General features: G+C 42.5%; 1 protein-coding gene across 1 annotated transcript in view; it reads right to left on the bottom strand.

Moving 5' to 3' along the window:
- Window positions 1-1981: 1981 nt before the first annotated feature.
- Window positions 1982-15859, bottom strand: part of GCN1 (GCN1 activator of EIF2AK4) — a 69233-nt gene continuing 55355 nt past the window's right edge. The window contains exons 49-58 of the mRNA XM_075898120.2: window positions 15402-15671; window positions 15007-15120; window positions 14592-14822; window positions 13944-14137; window positions 13281-13395; window positions 10578-10674; window positions 9579-9727; window positions 8663-8770; window positions 5881-6099; window positions 1982-2679 (exon numbers count right to left, since the gene is read on the bottom strand). Coding sequence (XP_075754235.2) covers window positions 2554-2679; window positions 5881-6099; window positions 8663-8770; window positions 9579-9727; window positions 10578-10674; window positions 13281-13395; window positions 13944-14137; window positions 14592-14822; window positions 15007-15120; window positions 15402-15671 — 1623 coding nt within the window. The 3' untranslated portion in view covers window positions 1982-2553. The remainder of the gene's footprint in view (window positions 2680-5880; window positions 6100-8662; window positions 8771-9578; window positions 9728-10577; window positions 10675-13280; window positions 13396-13943; window positions 14138-14591; window positions 14823-15006; window positions 15121-15401; window positions 15672-15859) is intronic.

Below are 15859 nucleotides of genomic sequence, written 5' to 3'. Positions count from 1 at the left end.
GTCTGCACAAGACTTTATCACTTAGCCTGGGAGTCAATTTTTGCAGGGGGGAAGGGGCACTTAATGAGTTTGATAGGTGGTCACCGCACATAACTGGGTATGTGTGACACTGTCTCTAAACCAGAGAAAGCTGTCCTGCTCTGTTGTCTCCCTCCTACCTCACTTTGCCGAGATAGGGTATTGGGGGGGGGGGGGTTTGAACACGAGCATTGAAATTTTAGAACCAGTTCACTGCCTCTTAAGAAAGGCACTCATCTGAGTCACCATGCATGCCTCAGATTGAAGCAGTTCCACTCTCTTCCTCTTCCCAGCCCCGGCTCTGCAGAGATGGGGTACAGGAGCTGAGGGACACCCTGACTTCTGCATTTCCCTCCATCCATCACCTTCGCTCTGCACAGTTAGCAGGAGTATCCTGGGAGCAGCTCAGTGGCAGGATGGAGCAAGGTAGGGGGAGGGCAGCTGAACACATGCTGCCAGCTGTAAGGAGGCACCTCTGCTCATCAACTGGAGAGAAATGCTTGGCAGGCTGGCTCTGGCCCACAGGCCTGATTTTGCCCATTCCAGACTTAGCCCTTTCACAGCTCTAGGGTGAATTTCACCCTTTTATAACTATGTTAATGTCATGACCATTAATCTCTCTTCATTTGAGAAACATGTAATTCATCAACTTTTAGCAAAACAAAATAAAAACATGATAGAGAATACAGTCTCCATAAGTGAGTTAGATAATTAAATTATTTAGTACACATCTCATCCTGCAGGACTCAAATCATATTATGGACACTCAAGAGGATCATTTTGTCTAACTTTTGAATCATTACACTCTTGTACAGAAAAACCCAACTCTCCAGAAAGGCCACTGAAGAGGATATTATCTTTCTATTTTAGTATCTTTTTTAAATTCCTTATTTAGTTTCAGTATTGGCCTGGCCTATATCAGGGCTACTCAACTTTGGAAGCCAGGAGGGCCACAGTGATACTTACAACACATGCCAAGGGCTCCAACTTAAGTGTGGTTGCATATATATGCAAAAAGATTATTTTACACTGACAGGCATGCATACAAAGATTAATCATCAAGATCTTTCCTATTTACATCCCTCCCGTATTCCCCCCCCCCCCCGATCATCATGGCAGCTACAGTAGAACTGTATTAATAACCCCCATGAGATCACTCCGGATTTTATACTCAGTTAAATAACATCCATGTATGGAACTAAATACACATCTCCCTTCATCCTGATCTGAACCCATAAGCATCATTACTTCCTGAGGTGTCCAAGTGTTATCTTCATATTTCAAACAAAAATTCTTGCTTTGCATTTTTTAGGCTTTACCTGTTTATCTGATAAAATAGATGTGGTTTGTTTAATAATTCTGGAAAACACAAAAATTTCTTCTTGTCTTCCAAAAATACCTCAGCTTCCTGCTACCAGAGCTTTCTGCTTTCCCCTCTGTACATGGGGACAACCATATTGATGAACAATAAAACCTTGAAAAGCCAGATAAATAACTCTGAGATCAACAAAGATCAACAACCAAAAAAATGTCAAGAGTCTCAAATCTTGTAAACTTTAGAACTAATCTTAATTCAGCACTGAGTGTTAGAGGTAACAATACTGAAGGCTGGTTATGTTCTACAGCTGGGCAACTGAAGATATGTTCAAGATGCATTGACCAAGAATATTGTGGGAGTCAGGGAATGAAATTATTGAGTTGGAATCAATACTTGTCAGGGGTGTTTTTATTGCATGTGTCTTGCTGTGGTTACAACCTCCTTCGCCCCCCAGCTTTTTACAATATTGGAAAGGTCTTTTGTTCATTTGCAATGTTATATACACTAGAAACTGGATACTCCAAGTATCTTGACAAAAATGGATCAAAGAGCACATACACCAGGAGAAACCTTTTCCCATATATTTGGCACAAGATGGCTCAAAATTTAGACAATATGCAAAGAAAAGCGTTTTTGTCATTAGGGTTAAATTCAAAGCCTTTATTAAACGTTCCATCTTCAAACAATCTGCATTTAATCCCCCTTTTGCATTTGAAATTGCTAAGGCTATTTTAAATAGTTGTTTTACAGGGATTTTCAGTCTTCAGAACCATCACAAGCTGCAAGATAATACACAAAACCACAACATTTTAACTTTCACAGATTTCTGTTTCCACAGCTCAAGATTTGTGGAAAAGATGAGTGTTAGCTCCTTTATTAAAGTTTTTATATATTTCTGAGAAGGAAATGGGTTTCACCCATAGCTTGATGTTCAAGACACACCTCACAATCAGCTACAACTAACTGGTATAGATTGGTATGACTGTCTCTTGCACATTCAGTTTCAAAAAGGGGACCAAATTTTCAATGGATGTGGGTCTAATTAAGGCTAGTCTGGTATATTTTTGATATTAAAATACTTCCTGGGAGCCCATTTCATAAGCCCCCCATCAGAATTAACATATTTTCAAAAATGAAAACATTTAACATTGGTTTTTGAGTTGAAATGCTGATGCAGCTGTTGGTTCAGTGTTTTGTTTTCTTCAGGATCTTAAATATCACGTCAGTATAGTTTCATCGATCTGTTCAACAGAATCGGCCTGGCTGGCAAGCTTCTTCAGAGATCTCCTGCAGCTCTCATTCAGCAGCTCTAGACTGGCAGCATCTAGGATCTTAGAGACAGACTGTGGGAAGAAGAAAATACCAATAAAAACATTCACTCCCAGTGCTAAATTAGCATTTTTCTACTTCATTCTATACAAAAAAAGCATTAAACAAAATTCAGAATTTTATAGAATATATGCCAGTATATAAAGGAGAAACACTGGCCACATTTACAGTTGTATTAAAGAGAACTTTTGTAATTCTTCTCCCAAAAGATTTAATGAATAAAATTCAGTTAAGGAGTCAAATGTAAACATCTTGCTTTTCATATGTAACTGTTCTGTCTAGCTTCTTGCATTTGATGTTCTTCCTCTATTTATAACTAAACACAGGTGTGCATTTTTAATTTTTCTATCTTTAGAATTAGCGTTTCTAACAATATCTTTGGTATAACAGAGAGCAAGATTCAGGTTTAGAGACTAAATAAAACCTATTTTGGAAATATTCAACATTGCCACAAATTCTAATACAAACAGATGTGAAAACCACTGAACAAAAAGTCCTCTGCAACTGTATATTTAATTGTAATTTAGAAAGAACAGAAAAATGCCCTGAGAAACTACGGGCTTATTAATTTGTTCTCATTTGTACACACGGTCTTAGAACACATTTTGAAAGAGAAATGAGTGGGATATAGAGGGTAAAGGGTACCTGGGATAATACACGACATGGTTTTAGAGAAGGTAAATTGTACCAGACCAACTGGATTTCTTTCTTTGAAAGCCAATATTCTAGTCAAAGGAATACAGTAGATCTAACCTACCTGGATTTCAGTAAGGCATTTGATACAGTTCCACATTAGTTAAATTGGAAAAAACAAGAATTGAAAGACAGGTAAAGAAATGATTAACGAGAAGACTACAGGCTTATTGTATGATTACCACATGCTCATCATATGATTATCATATTTAGGGTTAGGAAAGAATTTCTCACAGTTATACTGGCAGATACTTTAGGGTGTTTTTCACCTTCCTCTGTAGCATAGGACAAAGGTCACTTGTTGGTCTGAATTAGAGTAAAAGTTAGATTATCTGAAAACTTGAAATCTTTAAAATCAAGATTTGAGGACTCCAATAACTCATCCAGAGATTATGGGTGAGATTCTGTGGCCTGGGATGTCCAGAAGTTCAGCCTAGATCAGAGGTCTTCTAAGTGTGGGGTACGCCCCTCTAGTGGAACATTGACGACTATCATGGAGGAGGGGGAGTTCTGCGGCAGGGCCTTGGTCAGCTCCTATGGGGGGCAGGAAGAAAACACTACCAAGTCCTTCCCAACTCTGTTCCAGTCCCACCCTCCAACCACGTCCTCAGTTACCAGTTCCTTCCATGGCCCTCTCCCCAGCTTTGGCACAGCTCCATTCACAACCCTGTGCCAGCTTTCTCTAAATCCTGTTTAATTAGCTGGTTAAACATTATGTCCAGCTGGGCTGGAGCACCCCCTACCCTGTGCTGTTCTGGCTGGGCTGGTAAACCACCCACATCCTCAGCCTTTGCCATAGCTCAGTTCCGGCCCCAGCCTTGGACCCACTCCCAAACCCATCCCTAGCTTCGGCCCCAGCATCAGCTCCCTTATCCCAGCTATGTCCTCCATCCTCATGCGCTGCAGGATGGTGATGCAGAAAGATGTAAGAGGGGTGCAACCCTCAAAGGTTTGGGGGCCACTGGACTAAATTACCTTCATAGTCCGTTCTGGCTTTAAAGTCTATGAATTTCAAAACAAAGGAAAATTCTTATACACTTATAAGCCTGTCAAAGCATTTCAACTGGTTCCACAAATTCAGACACAAGCACTAAATAAAAATAGCTTTGAGCTGGAAAAGTATTCTGGACACTGCAAAGGAGTACTTCATCTATTCTACAATAGCCCCTAACTCAATTACTATAGAAATCTATATTTGAGAGAGTTCAAGAATTTATGTATCTATTTATTCAAGAAATCCTCCTAAATAGTGCGGTTCAGTGTACAGCTTCCTCTTATCATAACTTAAAGCAGGGCTGGGAAATTTCAGGCCTGGGAGTTTGCCTGGGTTCAGCCCTTCCTGAGGCTCAGTGCTCCCTCCCCAGCATTGGGGAGCCTGCACTCAAGGGGCAGGAGTGCACAAATTCTCCTAAGCTGAACCACCACCCCACAGACTCTGCGGTGAGAGGGGAACGTGGGGAGTGTCCTTCTGCTTCTCAGTCAGGGGCCACATCAATGAGGGGTTTGGGTTTTTTTTTTTTCCTCCCCCTCTCACTTTGTGAGTCAACAGCCCCTGACTCAAAAAGTTTCTCCACTCAGGCTTACACCAATGCAAAGGTTTGGTCGTGCCAGGAAAGTGGGACGTGCCTGGTATGCGGTTGCTTCTCATAAAACCAAACAAAAAAGAGAATCACCAGGCAGATGAAAGCACCTCATTCAAGACTGCCCCAGCCTTGAGCCTCTTCCTCTACTCCTAGATGCCATTTAGGCAAGGCAGAGGCAACTGAAGGGTCACCGCCCCGCTCAGATTTGTACAGGGACATCACTAGTTGTTCCCTTTCATCAGGGAGTGAGGGGAAAGTGCACAGTTTGCTGCATTTCTCACTCTGGCTAGGGAGCTCAGGGGGCAGATGAGCTATGCTCTTTGCTCTCATGCCCTGACAGGGAGAGGAAGAGCAAGCATCTCTGGTATGAATCTGGGCGGGAGAGAAGGGGAAGAGATGGGCTCTCCCACTCCTGTACACGCATACTCGGTCCCCTTCCCAGGGCCCCTTCCCACTCCCCTGACTTCTACCCCCATACACCCCTTGCTGCCCTGAGACCCTCCTTAAAGACCTGAGCAATGCTGGGCAAATGTGCTAATGTTTATATGTGGATATCCCTCCTCATAATCAGCAGTATGGCAAGGGCTCACAGTATTCTGAAGGTGTGGCTATTAAATGCTGAGTACAGAAGAGGAGTTAGCTTACTGGATTTTAGTAATACATATACTACATTGCAACCATGCGTGGCCCTAAGATAGCTCAATGGAGAAATATGGAAGTGTGTTATAAGATTATTGTTCTAGGATGAAGAACTAGGTGCCCAAGGAATATTCCCCATACCCTTCTCTTCTCATCATTTGTAATATTTTAAATTGCAAGAGATTCATTTATATATTCAAAAATAAAAAGCTCCACCCCACAACAATATTTAAAACTATTCATATGCAAGACAGCACGATATGGCCTTCCATTAGGTAGGAAAGTTTTGCTTGTTCCTACCTGAAGCACTTCTTCACCCTCTCTCATTTTCAGGAGGTTAACGATGGCTTGGTCACTGTAAGCCCTCACACTGGTATTTTTGTCTTTTGTGTTGTCCAAAAGTGTTTTAAGAATTGGTTTAATTGTTTGAGGATCCATAGAGGGGAGATGATTCTTATTTGCCCACCAGATCATCTTTTCTGCAATTAACTTGATGTCACTGGATGGATTCTGGAGACACTGTAGGAGACACAAAGACATCCTTAATTTCAGATACAGCACAGGCAAATCTTCAGAGTGCTAATTTACCTTTTTGAAAGGGAAACAAAAGAATAGAAGCGCTGCTACAACTGCAGATGCTCTTCATTCTCACCACAGTACATTTCTGTTCTTTCTTATCTATCAACAAGTTTAAGCAAACTGTCACAAGCAAGTAGCCAGGATTGTAACTTGACAACAATATACCGGCTTAAAAGAAAAGTTTTGCAGCTTGTGGTGGCTGCAGGTCATGTGGTTTCCCTTCAGCTACCTCAGGAAACACTGCCCACTAGCACAGCAAAAGCTGAGAGTTTCAGTGTTACTATTAAATGCACTCTTTTGTGGTTAGTTTCCCTTTTCCAATAAAAGCATAGGAGAGGCTGAAACCTGACATCTCAGAGCAGTGGTTATGGGACACATTTACCTTTCTTTAAATGAGTTTTGCAACCTTTAATTTTGTAATGTGAATGTGACCCTTCTGGTCTTAAGAAATTTATGAGTTACTGTGAACTACACTGCTTGTATCACAAAATTCATGTTATGATGAACATCGCATCTGTACCACAGTACTCTGCAATGTGTGTCACAAATTAAATGTAAGGGCTTTGAATGTCCACATTCTATTTGAGAGAAGCTTAAGGGGGTAGCCGAGTTTGTTGTTTTTTTCTGTAACAGACTAATGGTCTGGTAGCACTTTATAGACTAACAAAACATGTAGATGGGATCATGAGCTTTTGTGGGCACAGCCCACTTCTTCAGATGGCCGGAGTCATGAGTTTGGGATGTGTACACTCAAAATAAATAGGAGAGGGGAAGCGGAGGGGAGAGGGAAGAAAAAGACAGGGGGGTGGGAGACAGAGCATCCGTAAGTATCTGGAGAATGGGTACTTTGATTTTTATCTGCTTTGGTTTAAGTACCCATTCTCCAGATACTTACGGATGCTCTGTCTCCCACCCCATTTCCTTTCTGTTCCCTCCCTGCTCGCCTTCCCCTCTCCTATTTATTTTGAGTGTACACATCCCAAACTCATGACTCCGGCCATCTGAAGAAGTGGGCTGTGCCCACGAAAGCTCATGATCCCATCTACATGTTTTGTTAGTCTACAAAGTGCTACCAGACCATTTGTTGGTGGTTAGGGTTTTTTTTATATATTTGAGAGAGTTTGTCTCTCTGTTCAAGAACTCCTCCTAAATGGTAATTTAGTATACAGCTTCTTCTAACTTAAAGGTATATAAAGGTTTGGTTGTTCCAGGAAAAAGGGATTTCCTGGACTAGGATTGCTTCTCAAAACTATACAGAAGACAGACAGAATCACCAGGCAGGTGAAAGGTGCTGGCTGGGTTCCTCCACCCCCATTTGGGACTGCCCCAGCCCTGAGCCTCCAGATTCATATGAAGACATTGCTAACTGTGACCTTTCATTAGGGAGAAAAGAGAAAGTACACAATTTGCTGCAATGCTCACACTGGCTGAGGAGCGCAAGGGGTAGATAAACTGCACTTTGCTCTCACTCCCTGACAGGGACAGGAAGGGGAAGATCGGGGAGAGAGGGGTTGCCCTCTACCCTGGCCCTACACATACAGCGTCCTCTTCTTCACTCCCCAACCCTAACTCCTGCACCCTCCCATATCAACAGCTCCCTGCCCTGTTCCTCTCTTTATGGACCTGAATAACACCAGATAAACATGCTTGTATTTTATAAATAGGCTTTCACATAACAAGAGCTGCTTTGAAGCCAATGTGCTCTATATCATGTGGTTCAGATTTTTTAATTTAAAAAGAAAAAATTAAGCCCTGAAAACAAAAATAAATTATTTTATTTCCAATTAAAGGTGACTGGAAATGAATTAGTCTTGTGCCTTCTTCAGTTTTTTGCTTCTTTTATGATGTATGAAGAAATCCTGAGAAGCTTTTTTCAATGAAAATGGACAAGAAGGTTTCTGCTTGTTTTTTCACAATAGAAATTCAGCAACTGCCTACCTGATAAAAAAGGTGACACGTCAAGAGACTGAAACCAGAGCAACGGAGAGGGAAAGAGATTTTTAGACTTTTTAGAAATCTGGATTGCCTGAGTGATTTTTGTTAACATCTATTTAACTTCAGTGATTAACACTGTAGAGAAAAGAGATTTTCTTATTAAAAAAACAGGCATGCAAAGAAAGGCCTGAAAAACTGAAAAACATAGGTAGAACTGTGGCAAAACCAGGGAAGAAGAGAGTTGATGTCCTATATATTTCCAAGGTTAAAAAAAGACACATATTTAGATGGGAAAAAAATAACACTCTCAAGTTTTCCTTGTCCAATAAAAGCAGCAGCAAAAAAAATGACACAAACACCATTTCTCTTTTATTTACTCCTTGAAAAGTCACATAATTATTGCAACATGTATATTGTTAAAACCAGTACTGAGTTTTTACTGACCAAACTATCAAATGGCCAATGACCTCGTGCAACTGACTCAAATACACGTCACATTCCATTGGGTAAGATCACTGTAGAACAGTTCAGGGAGCAAAAACCTTAAAGGATGAATTCCTGGTCTCACCTTAATAAAGAGGTTGATGAGTTTGGGGGGCAGATTTCCTCCTTCTGCTTCTATGTGGTATTTCATAAGAAAGCCCATCCCTCTGATACCACTAACTGCAATAGGGATCTGCAGCATAAACACAACCAGGGCACTTCCGTTGTTATAATTATTACAGTAGGCGTGTATTAATGTTCACATGCACAAAGTAAGAGACAGTCCCTGCCTTGAAGAGCTTACAGTCTGACAGATAGAATGAAGGGAGGAGAAACAGAGGCACAGAGATGTCAGATGCCTTCCGCAAGGTCATACAGCAGGTCATTAGAATAGAAACCATATATCTAGAGTCACACTGCCTCTCAAAGCTAAACATGCACAACTATTATCTTATCTTTCCTAAACATAAATTAGCCACACCATGATGGTCCGCCTAGATACAGACATTCTTCATAAGATGAAAGAACCCCTCATTCCTAGTAATTAGCCTAAACATGTGCACTTATCATAGGAGGCTCAGACAGTTATTTGTTCATAATGAAAACTGCTTCAGCAACTGAAATCACTTTCACTAAAGCAAGTTTTCAAGAAAAAGAAATGAGATTGTATCTGAAATGCTTTCCAAACATTCTCTGGTTTCAGCACATACTCTGAAGTAGTATGAAATGTTAAATGCAGACAATCAGAAACCCTTTCAACAACTTGCACTCAATCACACGCTAACCACTTCCACGGACAGCTGAAATCAGATGCAAATCAGAATAATCAGATCACAAGGTCAAAACTGCGTCGCTGTTCATGGTCCATTCATCAGAGCGTGCTTGAGGGTTGTCCCTGTTTTGCTGTATCGCACTACGAGCCTGCAAAGCTTTAAGCTATTTACAATGGAACAGACAGAGCTCTTGGAAAATGCTCTGTATGGCCTTCAGATAGTGCTTACCCTGTCTGCTGTGGCATTGCTGAGGATCCTCTCCTGAACACTGTTATAGTATTTGGGGGTGCATAGTCTGCTGGGAGCTACCTTTATAGCTACAGAGAGTGCCAGGCTCTGACCATGTCTCACCATCCAGTCAATCCCAGAGACATCCGCTGCAAGATGGAGAGAGCAATATTGAGCCTACCCAGTATAACGGATATAAATTAATTTTGCCAGGCTGATGTTCATCTCTGTTTTCATAAAAATAAACAAACCCTTTCAACACCTTCAAGAGCTCTATGCAAACTAACATTTAAACCCCACACTTATACGATATAAGACCCTTTTTGCAGCCAGGGAAACTGGAACAAAGAAGTGACTTATCTAAATGTTACAAAATAAGTCTGTGGCATAACTGGCAATAAATTTAGCAGTTCCTGGTTCCCAGCCGTGTGCTCATCCCATCGCCTCTGATCATCTCAGCCAGGTTTTATTCTCTGACATGTAACAACTTTAAAATGTGCAGGATTGTGAAATAATTAGCGAAGCTACAATTTTTGAATGAAATAAACACATTTGCCACCAATTCATAGATTGATAGCTAGATTCCCATTTTAACATGCGATAGTAATGTCCACTAATCATTCCTTAAGAATTAATGTTTCTGCAAGAAACCAGGACAAAGGAATTAACTCTTCAAGAGCAATTACAAATGTCAGGGCATTAGTATTTCACTAGATTTCAATGTTATAGCCAATGAAAGACAAGAAATGGCAGCTGCTTCAAAGCTTTCTATAAAACATTATTTTTACAGTACACAGGTTCCTAACCTTTTTGGTCTGCTGTATCGCACGCTAGACTCAATAGAGGCTCAGCATTAAATATCTAGAATACAAGTCTGGGAACAGTGGTTGAAAAGTGCTACTCTATATTATTCAAGTATCTTTTCCACAGATTAATATTTTATAATTAATAAAGCTTGCTGTTTATTTCAGAATGCATTTATAACTCTGTTACACATACCCAATAAGTGTTGCTGGAGAATAGCGCTAAGCTCTTCTTCTGACAGAAAGGCGCACAACTCTGCTAGACAGCCAGCTGATGCCATGCGGGTAGCATCCTAAAATTGAAAGGAGGAAACAGGAAAAGATTAGAAGACACAGACAATTTCCACTGGGAAGGCCAAGTGACAAAAGTAGCTATGAAACAAAAGAGTGCAAAGGAAAATGAAGATTTCACGACCAGTTCCCCACCTTCCCCATTTCTTGATTTCAGTCAGCTCCAAGTTTTCTTGTACACAGTATCGGAATTTAAAATCAAGCCCACGGCCAAAATGATCAGCTCGTGCAGCGTGTAGCACTACTGATTTGATGTAGGTATTGAGTTATACACATGGAAAACACATTAGTTTTCGTCATTGTGATTTCATCATTGTAAGTTGAATCTGTATGTAAGTCGGAACTGGCATCCAGATTCAGCCGCTACTGAAACTGACCAGCGGCTGACTACAGGAAGCCCGAGGCAGAGTTGCTCTGCCGCGGGCTTCCTGGAATCAGCCGCTGATCAGTTTCAACAGGCTGAATCTGGACACCAGTTCTTATATATAGATTCAGCTTAAGAACCCCAGGCATCCCCAAGTCAGCTGCTGCTGAAACTGATCAGCAGCTGATTCCAGGAACCCCGGGGCACAGCAACTCTGCCTCGGGCTTCCTGTAGTCAGCGCTGGTCAGTTTCAGCAGCGGCTGACTTGGGGACGCCTGGGGTAGAGCAGCTTGGGTGCTGCTGGGTTGCTCCAGTAGCGCCGCTCCTCGGCACTACTGGACCAACCCAGCAGCACCCAAGCTGCTCTGCCCCAGGCGTCCTGATTCAGCTGCTGCTGAAACTGACCAGCAGTGGCTGAATTAGGACGCCTGGGGCAGAGCAGCTGGGGTGCTGCCGGGTTGGTCCAGTAGCACCCAGAGTGGCGCTACGGGACCAACCAGCAGCGCCCCAGCTGCTGCACCATAGGCGTCCGGAGCAAAGCCACGGAGCACGGGGGCAGCGGGACAGCCCAGACGCACCGAGGCTGTCCTGCTGCCCGTGTGCTCCGCGGCTTTGCTCTCCGTCTCCCTGGTCTGCTGGTCTCCAGCAGACCAGCAGACCAGGGAGACGGGGAGCAAAGCCTTGGAGGACGCCGGCAGCGGGACAGCCGCGGCGTGTCTGGGCTGTCCGCGTGCTCCACGGCTTTGCTCCATGTCTCCCTGGTCTGCTGTCCCGCCTCCGGCGTCCTCCAAGGCTTTGCTCCCCGTCTCCCTGGTCTGCTGGTCTCCAGCACACCAGGGAGACGTGGAACAAACCCCGTTCGTAACTGCGGATCCGACATAAGTCGGATCCGTGTAACTCGGGGACTGCCTGTACATATATTTTCCATTTCTCAGATGCCAGTAACCTGTGTTCTACAGCTGTAGAATAAGGGAGCAGTCACTAATGAATGTGAATTTTGATCTTGTGGTGCAAGACTGTGTTCGTTCACGAATCAGTGTTGCAATCTACAATATGCCAGAACATGCCTTTTAAAACTAGATAATTTGTCAGTAAGAATGTCAAAGGGAAAAAGGGAAGAGTATTACCATATGTCTATTACCATGTGTCTATTTTCTAGACGCAAAATGTCTAGAAAAAGGGAAGAATATTACAATATAGAGGTTATCTATACTGACTGAGATGTTAAGACTACATATATGCTTTTACACTGCAGCTACTACATCTCCTACTTATGGCTAATGATGAGTAGTTTTTAGCTGCCTCAAACAAACATGTTAGCGAGGAATAGAAGGGCAAACACACAAAGAAGCCAAGGAAACACTAATTTCACAGAATTTAAGAATTACAATAGACTGATCAGGGAAGTATCTTATTTTTGGATAAAATGCGCTTTTCAATCAACATACTCTAAGGTGTTGAAGCAATTTCAGTTTTACAAATTTAAGTTCCATTTAGTGAAAAATGCATAGCTTCAGCCTTTATATAAGCTCTCTTTCCACTGTATTATTAGTAACTCCTCCACAGAGTTATTTTAGGAAACAATTCTGTTAGAAAGCTCAGAGTTTAAATTAAAAAACACACACACCTAGTGTGCACAAGATAGGAATGAAATAGTATAGTCGATTAACCGATAAGCAAAAGCTTTTTAGTTAATGTTATGTACTACACACATTTATCCCCCTCCATGCCTCTCCCCACCCCCCCCCAGCCAATAAATTTTTTTAGCAGGCTGGCCCCTATTGCTCCTCTGCATTTAAAGTGTATTACGAGCTAGGCAGGCAGGCAGCCCAGCTCAGCTCAGCTCAGTTTGGACTTATGCTGAGTCCTGGAGCTCAGACACCTCCTCCACACCCCGATAGGGGCTGCAGCCACCTCGCACTGCTTCCTGTGTATGAGAAGCAGCAGCATGGGGAGACAGGCAGCCGGTCTGTGAGGGGAGCTGGTTTTTAAACTAGCTCTCCTTGTGGACTAGCTCCCTCTTGACTCTCCATGCTACAGCCTCTGACAGAAAAGCAGCACTGCGGGGTGGCAAGGGGCTCCTTGGGAGTGGGGCCGGAGCACACTGATGGTTGGCCCTGCCCCTGGGGACTATAGAATAGTCGAGTAACTGATAAGAATTCATGAGGTTACTCGACTAGTCAATTAATTGATATCTAACGTCCCAAGCACCAGATATCCCCCAGGAGCACTTTGTTACAATACCTCATCATGGCCCAGCATTCCCAGTAGCACTAGGGTGATGTTCTTCCTAATCGTTGCATCCACTTTAGCACCAGCTCCTTGTGTTACAAATCGTAAAGCTTGCAGCATGGTGTCTCTGTAGTGAACAACTACAAGTTACAATTCAAGGCTGCAATTTCTGTATCTCTCCCCCTCCCCCCACCCCTGTACACAGAATATCAAAGAAGAACCAGGAACTGGCTGCCAAAAAACGATTCGCATACACAATGATTAGCACAAGGGTGAGTGTGCCTAAATTTGAAGGGCTTCTCCAATGGCAGGAACCATCAGCACCAAGCAATGCCTGCACTGGTACATATCAGGTTGTCATTCTTACTGCTGAGAAGGACCTTGGACCGTTCACAAAGAGGAAAAATCTCCAGGAGGACATTCATTTCTTAACGAGTTGTACATTTCACTGATAGGTAGACTTGGAACTAGGAAAATATCATGTCCATAGGGAGTGTAACAAACGCTACATAGGGAACGAACTTTGGAGTCTTTCACAGTATTATTATAATCTTGGCATCTGCTCCAAAATTAGATAATCTCTGTTGTTTTTAAAAACTATTAAACGTGCCTTCCTTCCCATTACTTCCCATTACTGCCAAACAGTTCATGCCCTGTCCATTTTCCACAGCTTACCTGATGCCAGAATCCCCACTGGAACGGATTCCATTCAACAGCTCAATAAAAAGAGGATCCACCTTAATATGGATGGCAATCAATTTACCAAGAGCATCGGCAGCCTTAAGGCGGACAGTGCGGTTTGAATCTTGTAGCGCTTTGGTGAAGGTAGTCTGTAGCTGAGGCAAGAATGGTTTCAGGGCAATCCCAACCTGTGCAGACATAGATTTGGGAAGGAATCACACGTACACAGATGTGAAACAAAAACTAAAAAGGCAAAATCTGAAGAAAAAAAGTGTGGTATGACTATAGCACTTAGCTAGAATGATAAAATCAGCACTTGCTCGAATCTCCCACCCAGATAAAGAATTTCCCTATCATAGGTAAAAAATGGGAAAACCATGCAAGGACTGAATTCCGTTGTCATAAAGCAGAGAATTACACATTTAGGTCTGTACTTGGTTTACTTTCATGGTTTCTTCATTAAGTTAGCTATAAGGAGACATCACTGAAGATTTTCACACCTATGACATGAGTTTTCTTTATAACTAAAGATGGTACAGAAAAGCCCAGTGGGACTTAGTTAGAGAAGGTTAGCAAATCTGGAGAGTTCTGAGTTGACAAAAAGGAAATACAAAGCAGTTGACCAGTGGTTTGGAATCTTACCTTGGCCAACAGAAGGCTTAATGTTTCAAGCAAAGCCACCTTGACATTCCAACTGAACCGATCTCCCAAGATCCGAATAAGAGGTCCAGTAATGCTCACAACAGAGGGCTTTAGGGCTTCTGCAGAGGTCAGTTTGATAACCAGTCCTAAGGCCTTTGCAGCTTCCTCTTTCTGCTCTGGGTTACCGGTTAGAACTCCCTCCCGCAGCACCGGAAGAATAGAAGTCACTCCCTGTCACAGGAATCACAAAAGAAAACTGGGCTCAAGTTAAGTCTCTACACCTAAAAGTTTAGAATGCCCCAGTATTACAATATTTTGAGAGCTACAAAAAAAAGCACATAAACGAGGTAACTGGAAAGACATGACAGTATTATTGTGGTAAATCACGGCTCCACACTCCATACTGATCATGTACCTTCTTCGGAATACAGAATCCTGGCATGTGTTCTCCTTTGGCCTCATTCCCCACCATACGAATATCCCTGTGTAGATCCTCAATGAGGGCCAGCTGGTTTCCAGCATCTAATTTCTGTAAAAGTGAGAGAGGGCAAAGACTGTGTAACAGCACATTAATCACCTCAATTTCTGAATTCTTCTCATGTTTGCCAAGGGACAAGCCACTCATTTAAGTCCCCATGACCTTTCACCCATATTACTAAAATATAGTGGAGTTCTTAGTCCTTAAATACTACAGTCTTTGCAACAAAACCTCATTTTCAGTGAAAACAGAGTGTTTTCTTGTAGGAGAATTTGAACAAGCCCATTCCCTCCCAGCCTGTATCACTGCAACAGCCCTGCCCCATATCTCACCTTGGTGATGGAATTGAGAGCATCCCAGCTTTCATTCAGAACCACAGGGTTGGTATCATTAAAAAGTCTGATCAAGCCTGAGACCAGGTTCCTGAGATGGGCAGTGCAGTCTGCTTTTGATTTGGAGCAGTAGATGTTTAAAATTACAGCTGCTGCCTGCCTCATTCCCACCTCAGTGCTGCGAGTGGCTTCTAATAGATCTTCAATGATAATTCTCTGCCCGGCATCATCTTCCACAGACAGGATTACAGCCTGGCAGTTAGCCATTTCCTAAAAAGTTAGAATGATCTTCATGTTAACTTTCAACCAGAATAAAAGCCGCACATGCCTTAAGGTTTCATGCTGTTGTCTCTACAGACCATTATCCTCCAGGATATATTGTTAATTACTGTTCATGGAAACTAATCAAATCACCATCTTGTTGTCCATCTTGAGCCCAAATCAATTTCTTATTGGCT

Source organism: Pelodiscus sinensis, chromosome Z (assembly GCF_052426305.1).
Source record: "Pelodiscus sinensis isolate ZL-2025 chromosome Z, ASM5242630v1, whole genome shotgun sequence".
Lineage (NCBI taxonomy): Eukaryota > Metazoa > Chordata > Testudines > Trionychidae > Pelodiscus > Pelodiscus sinensis.
This window is presented reverse-complemented; position numbering and strand designations above follow the sequence as displayed.